At 42.5% G+C, this 17,853-nt stretch overlaps 1 protein-coding gene across 14 annotated transcripts in view; it reads right to left on the bottom strand.

Annotated features, from left to right (window-relative positions):
- LIMCH1 (LIM and calponin homology domains 1) overlaps positions 1–17,853 on the bottom strand; it is a 313,771-nt gene that overhangs the window by 175,796 nt on the left and 120,122 nt on the right. For all 14 annotated transcript variants that reach the window (XM_036332294.1, XM_036332332.1, XM_036332349.1 and 11 more), the window contains exon 2: positions 15,718–15,788. In XM_036332294.1, coding sequence (XP_036188187.1) covers positions 15,718–15,788 — 71 coding nt within the window. The remainder of the gene's footprint in view (positions 1–15,717; positions 15,789–17,853) is intronic.

Here is a 17,853-nt window from a genome sequence, read left to right as displayed (position 1 = left end):
AATAAGGGGGAAAGTGAAACCTGAACCAAAAGGGGAGTTTCATGTGAACAAAATAGTGATGGAACGCAAACTGCCATCGTTTATATCTACCAAATGTTTGAGGGGTGCTATGCATTGTCCAGAACCTGTGAGTTTTAGGTCTCGGTAAGCCATTTGCCTTGAACGTGTCTGAAGAAGAGATCGTAAGAGCTTCAGAAAGCCTTCATAGACTTGAAATTCAAAGAACTTGGGCCTAACTGTGACTTGCAGGGCTCAGTAGTGCTGTATTTACTCAGTGCAGCTCCTGTGGCAGAGACAGCTCACCAAACTTGTCTCCTCTCCTCCGGGGCGCACAGCTAGGCTACATTTCCCAGCCCCCTTTGCAATGTCTCTGTAACAATACAACTGAGTTCAGGCCAATGGCATGTGGGCAGAGTGATATGTATCACAGCCAGGGCTGCCCCTAGAATCTCGCCCAAGCAATGCTCCATTCTCCCTCTCCTCCCCCACTGGCAGCCAGGAAGACCTGAGAAGCCGTGTGTCCAGGGTGGAGTCCCTAATAGCGGGGGTCCCTGAACGTCTGGCTGGAGCAGAGTCACCTCCACCCTTCCCTGCTGCCAAGGCTGGGCTACATGAGAGTGAGAGGTACATTTCCATTGTATTAAACCACTGAGAGTAAGAAGAGATATAGCACCCACCCAGCATTACCTTAATTATTATAGTTTTCCAGATCAGGAGGTCCTTTTCCAGAAAAGCCCTGCCCCCAAATGCAAAATTAAATACCTGGGCACAGCCTTCCCCCGGATCTAACGTTAATGAAATAACCTATAAGTATGGAAGGGAACCTATGGAAATTATCTGATATCTTGGAGGCCTTTTTGGTTCATTTCTAACCCGTCTCACAGGCCAATCTTTGCCTGACCATTCTTATTGTCTGGAAATTATGGAATTTTTGGATTAGAAGAAGCTTAAAACAATAAAATAATTTAGATAAGGAACATGGCACCAGGCACATGTCTGAAGTTTCTGTATTTGAGAAGAGGGCTTGCCCATGATGCTTTAACTCTTGGCATTTCCATAGCTAATCTCCAGCCACCAGTCTCTGTCATCTTAATTGACCTACCCACCTAACCCTTGAAAACCTACCCCACCAAACCCTTGGCTTTGGTTATACTGCTTCCTTCCTCCAATTACTTCCACAGGACTCTCCCCAGTGCCTTCACCTGCTAATCAAGCCCCTTTCACCCCAAACTGCCTTTTCCACTGTGCCTCCCGCTCAAGGTCCTCCCCACTTTTATAAGCTACAAATTGAAGATGACACATGATCAATGAGCTGTGAAAACTGGCAGTGCGTGAACAGAATTTAGTATAACCAAATAAAACACAGACTAAAGTGACTCTGACACAGGCAATGATACGGGTAATCATCATCGCGCTATGTGGTAATTATGGAAAAATGGTTGTAATTAGTATTTCTTTTGCACAGCTAAACCACGGTATTGCTGAATTTACTGTCAGGAGGGTGGACAGATAACTTGGGAAGTGATGTTGCTGTGACGTGGCTCTGAAAGCTTCTGTATCCAGGCTGGAGAGGGGTAAGCAGCCAGTCTCTCGCCCTCCATTCTCCTTGAGCAGGAAGTGCTCAGAGCCAAGTGTTCCAGAATTGGGACCCATAAAATTCCAAGAGTACTAAGAGCTTCCTAACAGAGAAAGACCTGGGCTCAAATCCAACTCTGCAACTCACTAGGCAAGTTATTTAAGTATTCAACATCTATGAGCCTCAGTGTCCTCCTCTGTAAAGTGGGAATAATAATACCTACAAGTCATGGCATGACACTATGAGATATGCATGCAGTACACTTGGCACAAGTCTGGTGGATAACACATACTTCATAAATGGCAGCCATTATTATCATCTCTTCCCCTCCAAGAAGCTTTCAACCCCAGCCCTGCCCACAGGTGGAAATCCAATGTGTCAACTGTTAGCTCACATCTCCCAAGCATCCTGTCTGTGGCTCCCTCTAGGTTGGGAGTTGGGAGATATGAAAAGACAGAAATGAGGGAATGAGATGACATTAGTCCTATTGAAGGGCAGGCTCACATAAATGCAGTCTCTAGAACTGGGGATGGGGAGGAAGGGAGGGAGGGAGGGAGGGAGGGAGGGAAGAAGACAACAAAGCAAAGGTAGTAAGAAGCTCCAAGGACAATCTCAGCTACATTGAAGCTGTGCCCACACTGCCCCTGGTCCTGCTTTCCTGCCAAAGTCTAGCTTTCCTTTACCTCTTGCCAAGGCTCCTATCTCCTTACCTAACTTGCCATCCTGAAGGTGATAGGGAAAGGCTAAGATGCCCTTTGCTGTCCTAGAAAGGGGAGGTAAGTGCCTAATGTGGCTAGTTTGAACTCTGGATTGATTTCCTGTTCATTCACATATTGTTATCAAACACCCCACACCAGGTGCGGAGCCAAGCCCACACCCCCTCAGGGGACTGGGATCTACAGAGGGACAGACACAATCTCCGATGTGGAATGGATTACCTAAGACTGTGAAGAGTACCAGTTCTATGGGGCAATAACTTCCAAGTTCTAAATGAGTGACCTGAAAAAGAACTTTGAAAACATAGTATACACACAGTAAAGTTATAAATAATGGGTGGACATAGCAAGACGTGTAAGAAGCATTTCTGCGCCTCATCGGTATGGCATTTTATTCAAATATTTATGTTTGGGGCACAGCAGAAAGTAATCAAAAGCCTCCACTGCCAACAGATGTCATTTCCTCAAAAGTAAAGCTAATCCCATGGCTCTTCTGCATAGAGACCATGTTAGCTGCCTATTGTTGGCTGGATGCTGTTGAAACTTTTTAACATGCTATTCAAGATCTTTCTCAAACTGATCCTTTTCAAACTGATACTCGTCTCTCATCTCCAGTCGGCCCCATTCCAGCCTAGGCTCTGGCCACAATTCCTTCCTTGAGCATGCACAGCCCCTTCATATTGATGAGTACTCTCACATGCTTCCTGCTCCCTCTCTCTGACTTGCCTTTCCCACAAGCCTCTCCCCATACCTTTGTGGCCTAGCAAACTCCTACTCATCCTTCAAAACCCAGCTTAAATACTACCTTCTTTCCGAACCATTTCCGAGGTAGGGAGTGTATCTCCCACCTCAATGTCCCAACACTCTTTTGCTTCCCTATTTATTATGTATCACCAAAACTGTCCAAATTCCCCACCAGGCAAATGGTTAGTCCTCTCTGTAAGCCCAGTTCTACCGTAAGGGCCAGTCATTGGTGGGGCCTAAACTTATGTTTGCTGAGTAAATTGATAATGAAAGAAATAACAACTGCAAAGTATTCGGAAGCCGAAAACATCAGTTTTGAAATTGCAATGGACTTCAGGTTCCCTGGCGATTTTGCAACTGTTGCTGTGAATCACATCTGAACCATTTTTTTTCTCAGCACCAAGACTAAAGGTGGGCTCAGGCAACCACACCACGTAAGGATCATCTGACAGGTTTCCAGTTCCTTCCCACCAATTACTGTCACATCATTAAGTTCCTGCTGGTCTGTAAATGGGGGTGGGGGTGGAGGTTGGGAATTAATGGAGTCACTGTGTGCTTCTCTGAAGGACAGATGTGAGCTGGTTGGCCCCAAAGGGGGCAGTGAAATCTCTGGGTTCTTCCCTTTGATGTGCTACATGGCACAAAAAGAGAAAGGCATGGGGCGGGAGGTGGGGTGGTTGGGGGGGGAGGCACAGACCATTTTACTTTACTGGGTAAACTAAGTACAGTCTTATTCAGAGGCATGGACAATGTGTTCTTGAGGCCAGAAGCTCCAACAAGGAACAGATGAGACTAAAAGCAAAGCCTTTTCATCTGTTGTAGAAAAGGAGCTTTAACTAAAGGAGAAGGGCAGTACTTAAGCAATAAAGTCTCGTTTCTCCATTCTGTGGCCTTCCTTTATCTAATGTTATGCTTCCTGATTTTAATGAGTGTGCCTTTGATTTTTAGTTTTATTTTGTTATTTCCTTTACATCTGGCAGCTCAGTACAATGTAATACTAGCACATCAAGAAATGCAGAAATGACACTTGCAATAAGTCTTCTAAAGGGCACATTAAACATCTTGAAGCAAAATTTTAAGTATCATAACGTGTGTGTCTTAACAACTTGAGATATAATTTACATAGAGTTCACCCACTAAACTAGAATCTGATTTTTTTTGTACATTCACAGGATTAAGCAACCATCACTATGAACTAATTTTAGTTTTCTTTTCCCCTGAAAGAACCGCCATACCCAATCAATAGCTTTAACTCCCACCCCATGCATCCACAACCTCTAGCTATTAACAACCCAAATCAACTTTCTGTCTCTATAGATTTGCCTATTCTGGACATTTCATATAAATAGGAGCATATATTATGCAGTTTTTTGCAACTGGTTTCTTTCACTTAGCATAATGGTTTTGGCTTATCCATGTTGCTGGATATATGGTAGTTAATTCCTTTATGTGGCCAAATAATATTCCATTGTCTGGACATAACACATTTTATCTACCCATTCATCATTTGATGGGCATTTGGGTTGTTTCTTTCATTTGACTATTGTGAATAATGCTGTCATGAACATTTGGGTACAAGTTTTTGTTTGGACATACGTTTTCACTTCTCTTGGATATGTAACTAGAAGTACAATTGCTGGGTCATACAGTAACTTAATGTTTAACCTTTTGAGGAACTACCAAGTTGTTTACCAAAGTGGTTACACCACTTTGCATTCCCACCAGCCATGTATGAAGGTCCCAATTTATCCGCATCCATTCCATATTTACTGTCTTCCTTTTTCATTACAGCCATTTCAGTGGGTGTGAGGTGGTATCTCATAGTGGTTTTGATTTGCATTACTCTAAAGCAGCGGTTCTCAACCTGTGGGTCACGACTCCTTTGGTGGTCGAACGACCCTTTCACAGGGGTCACCTAAGACCATCCTGCATATCAGATATTTACATTACGATTCATAACAGTAGCAACATTACAGTTATGAAGTAGCAACGAAAATAATTTTATGGTTGGGTCACAACATGAGGAACTGTATTTAAAGGGCCAGAAGATTGAGAACCACTGCCTAAAGACTAATGAAGTTGAGCATCTTTTCATGTTTTTATTGGTCATTTTTTAAAATATATTTTTATTGATTTCAGAGAGGAAGGAAGAGGGAGAGATAGAAACATCAGTGATGAGAGAGGATCATTGATTGGCTGCCTCCTGCATGCCCCCTACTGGGGATCGAGCCCACAACTCTCTGATGGGGAATCAAACCATGATCTCCTGGTTCAAAGGTCCATGCTCAACCACTGAGCCATGGCGGCTGGGCTTATTGGCCATTTTTATGTCTTCTTTGGAGAAATAGCAATTCAGATGTATTTTCCCACTGTTAATTGGATTGTTTCTGCTTTTAATATTGAGTTATAAGCGTTCTTTATATAAGTTCCTTCTCAAATATATGATTTGCAAATAGCATAATTTCTACCATTCTGTGGGCTGGGAGATGATATCATTTACAGGACAAAAGCATTTAATTTTGACATAGTCCTATTTACTTATTTTTCTTTTGTTGTTTTTACGTCTGATGTTATATTCAGGAAACCACTGTCTAATCCAAGGTCACAAAAATATACTCCTGTGTTCCATTCTAATATTGTACAATTTTAGCTCTTACTTTTAGGTCTATGCTCCATTTTGAGTTAATATTGTATTGTCTGAATACACACTGATTGATTATAAACATGTTAATAACTTCAAAAATTTTAAATTTGGAGTAATCCTTCTTCCATTCTCTCCCAATTTACTACATTCCTGCCATGTGCAAGCACCGTTAGGCATGGAAAAATTTATGAGTCACTGTCACTATGTCAAGGAATTTATAATCTAATAGAGAGTTAAAACAGACAACCCTCATGAGTAGTGCCATGTGTGAGACAAATTACTTGTTCCAGACAAAGCCAAAACACTTTCAAATCAGAAACCAGGGGGAGCACTGGACATTAAGATTGTCACCTCCACTCCAGGTTATACGGTAGTCACTGCTATGGGCACTAAAAGAAGGAAGGAAGCACTGAATTCAGGCTGCAGGTAGAGAGGACCTTAGAGGAAGAAAAGGTGTCTGATGCATGAGTTTAGGGTTTAGAAAGATGGAAATGGACAGAGAAGTGAGCACCCAAATGGCTGGGATGAAATGCAGTCAAAGGCACGAAAGTGGGACAAAACAAAGAGAATCATAGGACAAATATCATTCTCTGTGGCCAATGCAAAGGGGTCGTTCAGATAAGCCAAACAAACACTGTGCCCAGACCGTGAGGGACGCCAGGCTCCAGGCAAAGGAACTTCAGTCGTGTCCTATCTGGTGGGAAGGTGCACCGGGAACGATGAAGCTGTGTTTGGGAATGCCAGCCTCATGGCAGAGTCTACAGTGGCCTAAGCACAGGCAGGCACAGAGTTAATCACTCAGCCATAAAGTCTCAACTTTTTATTTGTCTTTTCATTCACTCATTCTTCTTCCCCTTATTATAAAGAGGGAAGACTATTTCTGCACAGTTAACTGGAAAAAGAAATCATTTGTAAACCAAGTCTTTGATGGGATATTGAAGAAAAGGTCCTCCTCTGTGGGAAACGAAAGGAAACATTTAGAATGGAACACTTGGGGCAAGAATTCTGCACACTTCATTGTGGGAACAGCCCACCCAGCCTGACAGCCGAATAGACACAATTAAAAAAGGAATTACTAAGGAAATACAATTAGAAAAGCTACCAAACCCTCTCAAATGCAAGCAAGTCCAAATCCTGCCTGTAAGTCCACAGCCAGGCAATGGGCTGGGCCAGTTTCTCCTCTACTACCCAAGCAGCCCATATTTAAACCTGTTATATATTCTTTAAAGTCAATCAATCATTCTAATAAATGTGTAATAAATTTGTTCAGAAGGAAAGAAATTAAGCCGGGATTTAAATGAGCAGAAGTTTAATATTTATTAAGGCACAGATTGATGGGGGAAGGAAATCACCTATTTTGTAGGAAATGGTTTTAGTGCACATTTTGAGGGAAGTGGTTTCTGAATGATAATTATTCTAACGTAAATTTCAAACACATTTTTTTGAAGTATGAAAACATATTCTATAACTGTCCTACTTGGTCTTGGCCATGTAAAACTCTGTGTTCAGAGAAAAGAAGTTGAAACAAAAATTGTATACCTTTACGTAGATAAAACATTTGCAAAGATGGATGAACTTGAGAATGTTTCAAATGCACAATGCTCAAATGCACACTAGAGTCTTGTGTAGTCTCTTGTAATTGATGCTAAAGCACAGTTTGAATGGGAACAGTAACCCCACACACACTGTGCTAAGAGTCCTTCTTTTGAATAGGAACCAAGGGCTGTTTATTTGGTGGGGATTTAAAAAAGAAAAGCAACACTGGGAGCCCATTCTACTCATCCTGAGTCCCACCAATTCTCCTTCCATGTTCTTCATCTGTTTTCATCTTTCCTAACAGAAGGCTGTCAGGGAGAGTCAGTTCTTGCCTAAGTTCCTACCTAAGCCAGGCCAATCTTCAAACAAAAAGCAGCTTTTCACTGGAGATCTCTAAAAAAAGAGTGGGTTGAAATGTCCTCACTTGAACTTAAAAGCTTAATGAGTCTTGGTGCCAAAGAGCTGGAGATAGGCCAAGTCAGGGAGGCCAATTGTGATTTGGCAGAAAGACAAGGGAGAATCCTACATAGAAGGCCTATCAAGTTCTTAGCAGCCTGCGAAGGCCAAAATCAGTAAGGGCAGAAAGACCCTGCTGAGATTTGAGTGAGCATCTGGGTTAGAGAGAGAGCTCCTAACCCAGAACACACTGGGATCTACCACCTTGGGTTTCCATCTAAACATCTCCAAAGGGGTGAGGGTGGGGGTGGGGGGATCTGATCCAGGTTGTTTACCTCCCAGGGGTCGCCAACAACTGTGGTGACCATACATCCCAGGTAGCCAAGGACAGCCCCAGATTTCATTTGTTGTTCCAGAATCTCCGCTGGGTAATACCCCCTTTCACTTGCAAAAGAGTCTCCTATGAATGACAAACTGTAAGCCACTGGGTCAAGCTAATTTCATTTATTTCTTAATAGTTAAGAAAAATATTTCATTAATAGTTTGTTAGATAAGTCCTCTTAATGACAGCCTGTTGTTAAGTATGAGTCAGACCTAAAACAATCAGGTTGAGTCATGAACAGTTGACTCGCAGTTCCCAGGATGGCTACCGAGGTCTCCAGTTCTCCTTCTGCCAGAGAGACCCTTTTCTGAGGCCTTGCAGAGGTTATGAAATACAGGTGACAGCTGGGTGGGCTGTTGGTATCCCAAACTCACTTTGCCCAATCTGAAATCATGACCTCTCTCAACAAACAGAAGACCCATTTCAGCTTGCATCAAGGGCCCCACTCCACTTGTCACTAACTATTAAAACCATGATGTTAGTTTTAGTCTTTTCTTTCATTCATTTATACCCTATCCTACCAAGTCCTGTTGAGTCCTTCAAAGGTCTTCTCATTTCCATTGCTCCAGAGAACGTGGTCGATATCCAACAAATCCTCTGTATGACCCCATGTCTCCATGCAAAGCTGCGCCGCCAACTCCCAGCCCATCCTAGAGACTTGCACATATCTGTGGCACACCAAATCTCAAGCTGAAATCAGGACAAGAATCCAAGACAAACCCTCCTTCTGAGAATAAGCAGCTCATTCATCAGCGATGATGTAAACAAGTGTTTGCCAACAGATTTCTTATCTTCCGAAAATCATTTCAGCAACATAAGAACTGAGACAAAAATCCACTAAAGCATTCTTTATTGGTCACTTATTTGCAGACTCACATACTCAGACTTTGCACTCTGTGAAAATGTGTCTACAGAACAAACCCCTAAGTTCACCTCTGTGACTCCAGAGAGGGCACTGTCACAGGGCACCTTACACATAAAGAAAGCAGATATTTCCAGCCCTCAATCTCCAAGTCTTTAAGGATGGGTCCATCCTTATGTAAAATGTGTGTGTGTGTGTGTGTGTGTGTGTGTGTGTGTGTGTGTGTGTGTGTGACAGAGAAGAGAGAGGGGACAGAGACAGAGGATAGTATTGAGAATGACAGCTAAGATTGGGAGAAAGTTAAGGCCACTGATGATTAGGTAGCCTAGGGAGAACTCATACTACTGGTATTGACTTATTCAATAAGTGTTTGTAACAGATGTATTATGTGCTACACCAGTGCCCAGTGAGGGAAATTCAAAGAGAAATAGAAAGGGCCTTCAGGGAGCTTTCGATCTGGTACAGGAAGCAGATGTGGGACAAAGAGGTGAAGTTAAATGCTAGCAGGAGACGTGCTCAGAAGCCAGAGAGGAATCCACCAACTCAGCCTGGAGGGCCTGGAACAGCTTCTCAAAGAAAGAAGCCACAGCAGACTGGAGGGAGCAGGAGGAAATGACATCACCACAGAGGTCAAGGTTACTGTTTTCAAAACAACCACTCTAGGCCTCTAGCCCTGCCAGCTAAAGCTCATTACATACAGATGACCAAGCTTGTAAGGACCCAAACTTTCTTGCCCAGTGTTTGATCACAGGCTAGGCAAGAAAAGCGAGGAAGTGAAATCCCAATTCGGCCATCCTGTGGCTTGCTGGCAGCCCTAGCAGAGAGCTGATGGGCACACAGTGACACAGAGTTCCATTGACTATGTCATGTTCATAACTGATTTGGGGCCTATTTCCAAAATAATGATGAGAGCAGCTGGTGATCCAGGTGCCAACCAATAGCCAGACACTGCTGAGCACTTTCTAGTTCTCTCTCACTGGAATCTCTCAGGGACCTAATGAGGAAATACTTCCCCCATTTCATAGACAAAAGAGGGAAAGTTAACATTTAAGTGTCTGTTATGTTCCAAGCACTGAACAGAGTTTTATACACATTACCAATCCATTTAATCCTCAACACCCCTATGAATTAGGCACCATTATATCTGTTTTTATAGATGAGAAAACTGGTACTCAGGGAGGTTAGGTAACTTGTCCAAGGACACACAGGAGGCAAATTCAAAATCTGGACTGTCTACTAGGCTGAATCATATGAAATCATATTTTCTGACTGATTTGGTCTACTAATACAACATTTCATAGGATTCAACCCAAGGGTTCCTAAATCTGTCTCATTAAAGGAGTTGCAGTGGCTTTTGTTATCCTTTCTAATAAAGAGGGAATATGTTATTTGACACTCATGCCATTACAAAGATGGCGGTGCCCACAGCCAATAAGGAGGGAATATGCTAATTGACTTCCCCGCCCTCAAAGATGGCGGCTCCCACAGCCACAAGATGGCCAGCAGGGGAGGGCATTGGGGGGCGTCCGGGCCGGCAGGGTAGCAGTTAGGTGTCGATCCGGCTGGCAAGGGAGTGGTTAGGGGGTGATCAGGCTGGCAGGGGAGTGGTTAGGGGGCAATCAGGCAGGCAGGCAGGCGAGCGGTTGGGAGCCAGCAGTCCCAGATTGTGAGAGGGATCCCAGATTGAAGAGGGTGCAGGCTGGGCTGAGGGGCACCACCTCCTCCCCATGCACGAGTTTCATGCATATATAAAGCAATTGTGGCAAAATGATAATAACTGTATTTAGTGGCAGGATATATAGGTAATCTTTACATTATTCTTTCAAATTTTTTATAAGTTTAAAAATTTCAAAATAAAAAGTCAGAGCTGGCAGTAGGGGTGCATTATAAAGAAATTCCTGAGAAAACCTAAAAAGTGATTTATCTAAATAGCATTTTTGCACTGCCTAAACTCACAATTACTTAACTTTCCAGGGTTAAACAATTTGCATCTAAAATTAATTCCATAGTACTTATAGGCTGACAAACTTTTTCTCTTACTAGATAGTAAATATTTTAGGCTCTATGATCTACATACAAACTCTTGTTTTTGTTTTGTTTACAACCCTTTAAAAATGTAAAAGCCATTCTTTGCAAGGAGGAAGGCCAGTGCAAAAACGGGCCAAGGGTCATGATCTGCCAACACCTGATCCAGATGGAATTCCATAGTGTTCTGTCTAAACAATAAAGTTAGAGCCAGGAAAACAAGTCAGAAACTTCCCTTTCTGGCGTTATTTCAAAGGAGTCTGATCTGGGGGCAGGGAAGTAGCGGCTCAGTAGGGCCAGGGCTTCCGTAGGGAATGGTTCTTTGCAAACTTTCTTTTGAACCCTGAAGCCCTCAAGGACATAATCAGTATTTCATTAACATTTCTAACAGCATGACCATTGTCACACGTTTGCAGCTTTGTCACACTTTGACCCCAGACCTGTAGTGCTCAGTGGAGGGCTCACATCATTTGAGCATTAACCTCCCAAGCTTCGACTGCACACGCTTGGCAAAAGCAACAGAGGCAGAGAGAGATGGTTATAGCAAAAACACATCCACTGCCATTCTATTCGGCATCTACTTGTTATTACTGTAAGTTATACATTTAAGCATAAGTATTACTGTTTACACGGCGTGCATCTGCAAAGCCACGTGCATTGCACTTCACAGGCGAAGGAGGAGAGCTCCCCGGGTGATTTGAAGGCTATTTCCATCTTCTATGCTGCCTGCAGGTGCCCGTCTTTTCTCTTTCCTGTCACTGTAGTTTTTAGTTCAGCCGTGTCTGGCTCTTGGTTGGCACCCTGGATCACTAGCTGCTCTCACCACTCTCATGTGTCTCCATCTAGCTTTAATGGTTCCACTTAAGAAAACTGAAATCCACGTCCTCCACTGACCACAGCCACCTCTACTCTCACGACCTCACCCTTACTGGACTTGCCTTCTTACCTGAAGAAGTACAGCCAGGCCCGCGATGCTTCCACTTTTCCAAGGCCACCACCAGTGAGCCCCGATGCTTATCTTCTGTGCCGCCCTTCTCCCCACACTCTAGGTTTCCTGGCACCATTTCCACTTCCCCAACCTTTGTTTCTCTCTCATTGAAATCCCAACTCTGGACACAGGACAGTGGGGAACAGCAAAGCTAGGAAATCAGGCTTCTGCATTCAAGTCTTTCCGATCTGTATAACCTTTAGCCAAGTTATGTAATTCTCTGTGCCTCGGCTACTTCCCTCTGTAAAATGGGTATGAAGCATAGTCCTCATAGGCACAGGTAAGTGTAGAACCAGGTTGCTGAGAAGAAAACCAGGTCCCAGCCCCAGACGATGCCCTTTAGTTCAATGAGAACTCTGAATTTTCTCCAGGCAATTAAAAAACCCGGGAAAATGTTAGTGAACAAAGCGCATGGTGTCCCTCCACAGTTGCGACCAACATTTAGAGCCTATCCAACTTAGGCAAAGAGCTAAAAGTTTGTTAAACAAAAGGAAGAATTCACTGATGCCATTCACGTAGTTTTTGGCTGGGGTCCTGTATTTTTAAATGTTGCTATCCGAGTGGTGGCTATGAGTTAGACCTCCTTCGTCACCAGCATCCATGAAACTCTTTGGTCCTAGGGAGTGGTACAGCCTTAAGCATTCTTTTTTATTATTATTATTGAGTTTATGCGGTTGAATTGGTTAACAAATTACATAGGTTTCAGGTGTACTCTACTCTGCAAAGGCAGGTGACTACAACCTGCCTGGACTCATTGTCTGGGGACTCTCACTCTCCTGAGAGCCTCCAAGCTGAGTTCCCTGCCTTTTGGCCTCTGCCATCCACCAAGCCCACACCTGGAACAGTGCAACTCCCTCTCCTGGCCACACTGGTCTCTGGAGACAAGTCCCACAAAACGCACCTACTCATCTCAGTCTATAGCACCCCAAACGTAGCCATGCCCCCACCCCTGGCCAAAAAGGAGAGGGGAAATCTTCCTCCATCGTCCCCAACCTTCAGTGCTTGCAGCTCCTGGGTCATGTTTTGTTTCTCATTGCTCTGAGGGCCCTGCACTTACAAATTTGTTTTCATCTGGTTTCACTGGCTGCTGACCCAGCTTTCCCTCTAAGGCTCTGGCTGGGATCATACTACTGGCCTTCCTTGCCTGAGGCTACAAATTCAGTTCATTCCACCTTAGCAATCTCTGTGCCAGGGCTGCCCGCTGAACATGGCCCTGGTCCTCAGACTCCTTCAACTCCTCATGTTTAGAGAACTTGGACAATAGCTCACTTATCTTGGGTTTCATCCTGCCTACGCAGACAGTAACATTTGTCCACATCCTGCATTGGCCAGTTCCCTCAGCTTTAGCCCCAGGCTGTCAGCAGTCCAAGCCCTTTATTTATTTAAAGAGGCCCCTGCTATAATCTGTGCCTCCGTGTTGTCTAACCATACTATTTCCTAACCATGGCCTAGACTTAAACCCTACCTCTCCACCCCTATACAGCCATAGCAGTCATGAATGTGTTTGCAAAAGGCCAATGGGTAGTGGCACTGCACACATTGGTGAATCCATCCTTTAACTCAATGTCTTCAGATAGGTAAGAAACGAATCCTGTGTGTGCCAATGTCTTCATTTAAATATATATATATATACTAGAGGCCCAATGCACGAAATTCTTGCAAGGGGCTTGGCCCCCACTGCCACTGTGGCTGCCTCTGCCTCGCCCCCCTTCCCCCCGCACCCCCCGCTGCTGCCACCACAGCTTTGTCTGGAAGGTCGTCCGTCAGGAAGGATGTCCAGAAGGATGCATTGGCCAGTTCCTTTCCTTCCTATGCAGTCTTCTCATACGGATGTCTGGTCTAATTAGCATATCATGCTTTTATTATTATAGATATTTTTTATTGATTTCAGAGAGAGGGAGAGGTAGAAATATCAATGATGAGAGAGAATCATCAATCGGCTGCCTCCTGCACGCCCCCTACTGGGGATCAGGCATGTGCCCAGACCAGGAATCGATCCGTGACCTGGTTCATAGGTTGACACTCAACCACTGAGCAACACCAGCTGAGCTGTGTGCACCAAAGTCTTTAGATCCAGATCCTTGCCTTCAGATGAGCCTCCTCAATCCAAAGTCAGGCAGGTGATATTATCCCCTGACAGATATACTCATGGGGAGGGTGTGGAGAGGCGGATGCCTATAAGAATCTTTGGAACAAATGTTAAGTAAAAAAAAAAAAAAAAAAAAAAAACTGGTCCCAAAGACCCACTTCAACAGATTAAGAGAGCACTACGGGATAAATTAGATCTGATTCTGGCTAACCCATTAACACTGGGAGAGGGCTAAGCACAGAATCATTGGAGAAGCCGGTGCTAGAATACAAGGGAAGTGTTAAGAGTCTGTCTGGGCTTGTCTCGGGTGGGATGCTAAACCACTATGGCCCACCTATGAGATGAGCTCTGTTAACAAAGGGAAATGATCTGGTGAGGGGTGTAAGTATGAGAAGACTGCATAGGAAGGAAGGCATGGAAACAGCTAGCAGGAGATGTAAATTGCTCTTTGAAGAAAGCAAGGCAGTGGGAGCAGGAATAAAAAGATGCTGACATGAAATGTGTTGAAAGATGATGCACAATAATCAACATTTTTATACAAATGTAATTTGGGAGGGCACCTTATCCACATGATCCTATTGAAGTTCACACCGAAAAAAGTATATGGAATGGGCAATAGGTGTAAAGCTTTGATTACCAATTTAAGAGGCCGGGGGGGGGGGGCGGGGGGGAGACTAGAGGAGGTCAATTCACTTAACGGGTGAAGTAAGGAACTGAGTGTCTAGTTCTCAGGCTCCGAAACCCATGCTCTTTCAGCTACACCGGTGGGTGGGCCCCAAACAATATTCTGAAGTTGCTAATATTAAAGTGGATTCCATGTGATTCCATTTACATAAAGCTCAAAATGAGATAAAGTAGATGCTATGATGATAGAAATCAGAACAGTGCTTTTCTGTAGATGGTTGGGATGGAGGAGGAAGGACATGAGAGAACTTTCTCTTGTCTATCGTGATCAGGTGTAGGTTACATGCATGTACACCGTTTTCAAAACTCATCAGAATGTAAATTTGGGAGCTGTGCGTTACATATCTATACATCTCACCTCAATAAAAAAAAAACCAGTACCGAAATGACAGAACCTATTAAATAAATTCAAAACTTGAAATCTGGATGTGAAGTGTGTCTACCCACCAAGGTTCTAGCTTATCTTGGTCCAGAACTACTTCAGAGGAAGTGCTTGATGCCATCACCACAGCAGCATCCTGTGACAAAGCCCAGGCTCAAAATATAGACATTAACACAGCAGTCATTGTTCATATTTGAATGTCGCCAGCAGCGCAAATTAAACATATTCCAACCAGCTCAGGGAGCAGGCCCAGCAAAGAACATCACCTAGCATGTTTGAAGCTGCTGTGAGTAAACAGAAGCACTGTTTGCACCTGGCACACACTGCTTTTGTCTGGGGGATTGGGGGAGGGGGACAAGAGGAGAAAAGCTTCTACTTTTATCACAATTCAGTCCACATCCATCCAATTACCTGGGCCCAGATTCTCACCTGATGAAAGTGGGTTGGAGCTGAGCAGCAGCTACCAGATACTCCTCCCTTAACTCATCTGAAATTGCCACAGTGTCCCCCGCCCTACTGAACACCAACTCCCTCGCCTACTTATGTTTACTGCTTAGCCCAGTGATTTTTTATTTTATTTTCAGATTCAAACTGATTACATTCCAAACAAAACGCTGGAAGTTTTACCTACTAACTGAATCGCATTAATAATTTCTCTTGAATAAAAACCAACGGGATGCAGACTATACTTACTCGCAGAGAAGGATTCCGTTTTCTAACCCTGTCCGAAAATCTTTGTCACCAAAGCTCCTGCCGGTTACTTGCTGGAAAAGAAAAAAAAAAAAAAAAAAAAGAAGGCATAAATTTTTCTTTTTTAATCAGGAAGCACAGTGATTAAATGTATATATACTTAAGAACCTTGAAACAACCGGTGGCATGTTAAGAATGGGGAAAATCTGTTAGGTCTGAATTTCCTTTCCATGTGTAGTTTTGCTTAGATCAGCTGATCTTACATTTAGAGCATTTCTTTGAAGTTGTTTTTTTTTTTTCTATTCACTACCTTTAAAAATATCTGTTCTTCCTGATAAGAGCGTTACTCTTCTGTTTTGGCCATGTTAAGTCAAGGCCACAGCCTCCTTCATCCTGAGGATCCAATCCATACACTTTCAAAAAAAGCCTGCAGAAAGTGCCACCTAAGGATGAAGTATCTATTTGTTAAAATGTTAAAGGGGCAAGAGGGGAAGACACAGATCCCTAACCTTGGCAGGCTAACATTAAGACAGAAAGATTAAAGCTAATATCCATAATGACATAGTGTGAAAAAGGAAAATAAAGGCGGGGAAAGAATGAACTGTGACAGCACAGGACTGAGGGCCAATCTTGATGCCCCTGGCTCTCTGCTGCCCTTTGGCCTAGGCATTGGGGCACTCCTTTGTTCATTCACTATTTCTTTGTCATCTACAGCATGCCATGTAAATATGCAGACTATACACGCTAAAGCAACCTCTAAAATAGCAAAATCAAAAGTTATAGTCAATAAGCCAAGAAAAGAGATAAAAAGAAATCATAAAAATACTCTAACAATAAAAAAGGCAAAAAAAGGAATACAGAACATGTAATAAATAGAAAGCAAATGGTAATATTGTAGACTTAAACCTATCTATATCAATAAGTGCATTAAATATAAATGGCCCAAACATCCCCAATTAAGTGACAAAAATTGTCAGATTGGATAAAAAAGCAAGATTCAACTATATGATGCTTTTAAGAAATGAGCTTTAAATATAAAATAGAAATAGGTTAAATAGGAGAATAGAATAAGATATACCATGCTAACACTAATCAAAAGAAAGCTGGAGAAGTTACAGTAATGTCAAACAAAGGAGCTTTTAGAACAAAGAATAATTCAAGGACAGAGATATTCATTTCACAATTACAAGGGGTTTAGCTCATCAGTAGTAAGACACAATAATCCTAAACATTTTATACCTAATTTTTTAAAAAGTTTCAAAATACATAAGCCAAATGTATTTTGCAGATGAACCTGCAAGGAGAAATAGACAAATTCACAACTAGAGTCAGAGATGTAATATCTCTTTTTGAAAACTGATAGAACAACCAGACAGAAAGTCAATATGGATAAAGAAGAGTTGAACAACACTATTAACCAAATGAAGCTAATTGACATTTCTAGTATACTCCAATTCACAAAGCAGAATACACATTTCTCTTCTTAGGTTCACAATGAAAATTTCTTGAAATAGATCAATTTTGGGGTTAAAAAACAAATCCCCATAAACTTATAAGAATTCAGTTCATAAAAAAGTATGTTATCTGACTGACCACAAAGAAATTAAAGCAGAAATTGACAACAGAAATATTTCTGTAATAATCCACAACTAATTTTAAACTAAGTAATACAATTCTAAACAACCCATTGATTAAAGAAGGAACCAAAAGAAATTAGAATGTATTCTGTAGTGAAGGAATATGGCAATATAAAAATGTATGAAAAGATGCTAAGGTAGTATTTGGGGAAAATATATAACACAAAACATCTAAATCAGAAAAGAACATCTCAAATCGATGAATTCTGCTTCCACGTAAGCAAATGAAACCCAAATTAGGCAGGAAGAAACATGAAAAAATACTTTATACCAGAGTTGAAATCAATCAAATAGAAAACCAAAAGGCAATAGAGAAAAATCAATAATATAAAAAGCTGTTTCTTTGAAAGCAATAAAATGGTAAACCTTCAGCCAGGCTGATAAATCTTCAGCTAATAAAATTAATAATCTCTGGTTTTTAGCCAAAATCAGAAAAACACAAATTATCCATCAGGAAAGACAGAGATGACATCAGTTCATATTCTACAGACATGAAAAGGAT

The sequence above is a fragment of the Myotis myotis genome, unplaced genomic scaffold (genome assembly GCF_014108235.1).
Source record: "Myotis myotis isolate mMyoMyo1 unplaced genomic scaffold, mMyoMyo1.p scaffold_m19_p_1, whole genome shotgun sequence".
Lineage (NCBI taxonomy): Eukaryota > Metazoa > Chordata > Mammalia > Chiroptera > Vespertilionidae > Myotis > Myotis myotis.
This window is presented reverse-complemented; position numbering and strand designations above follow the sequence as displayed.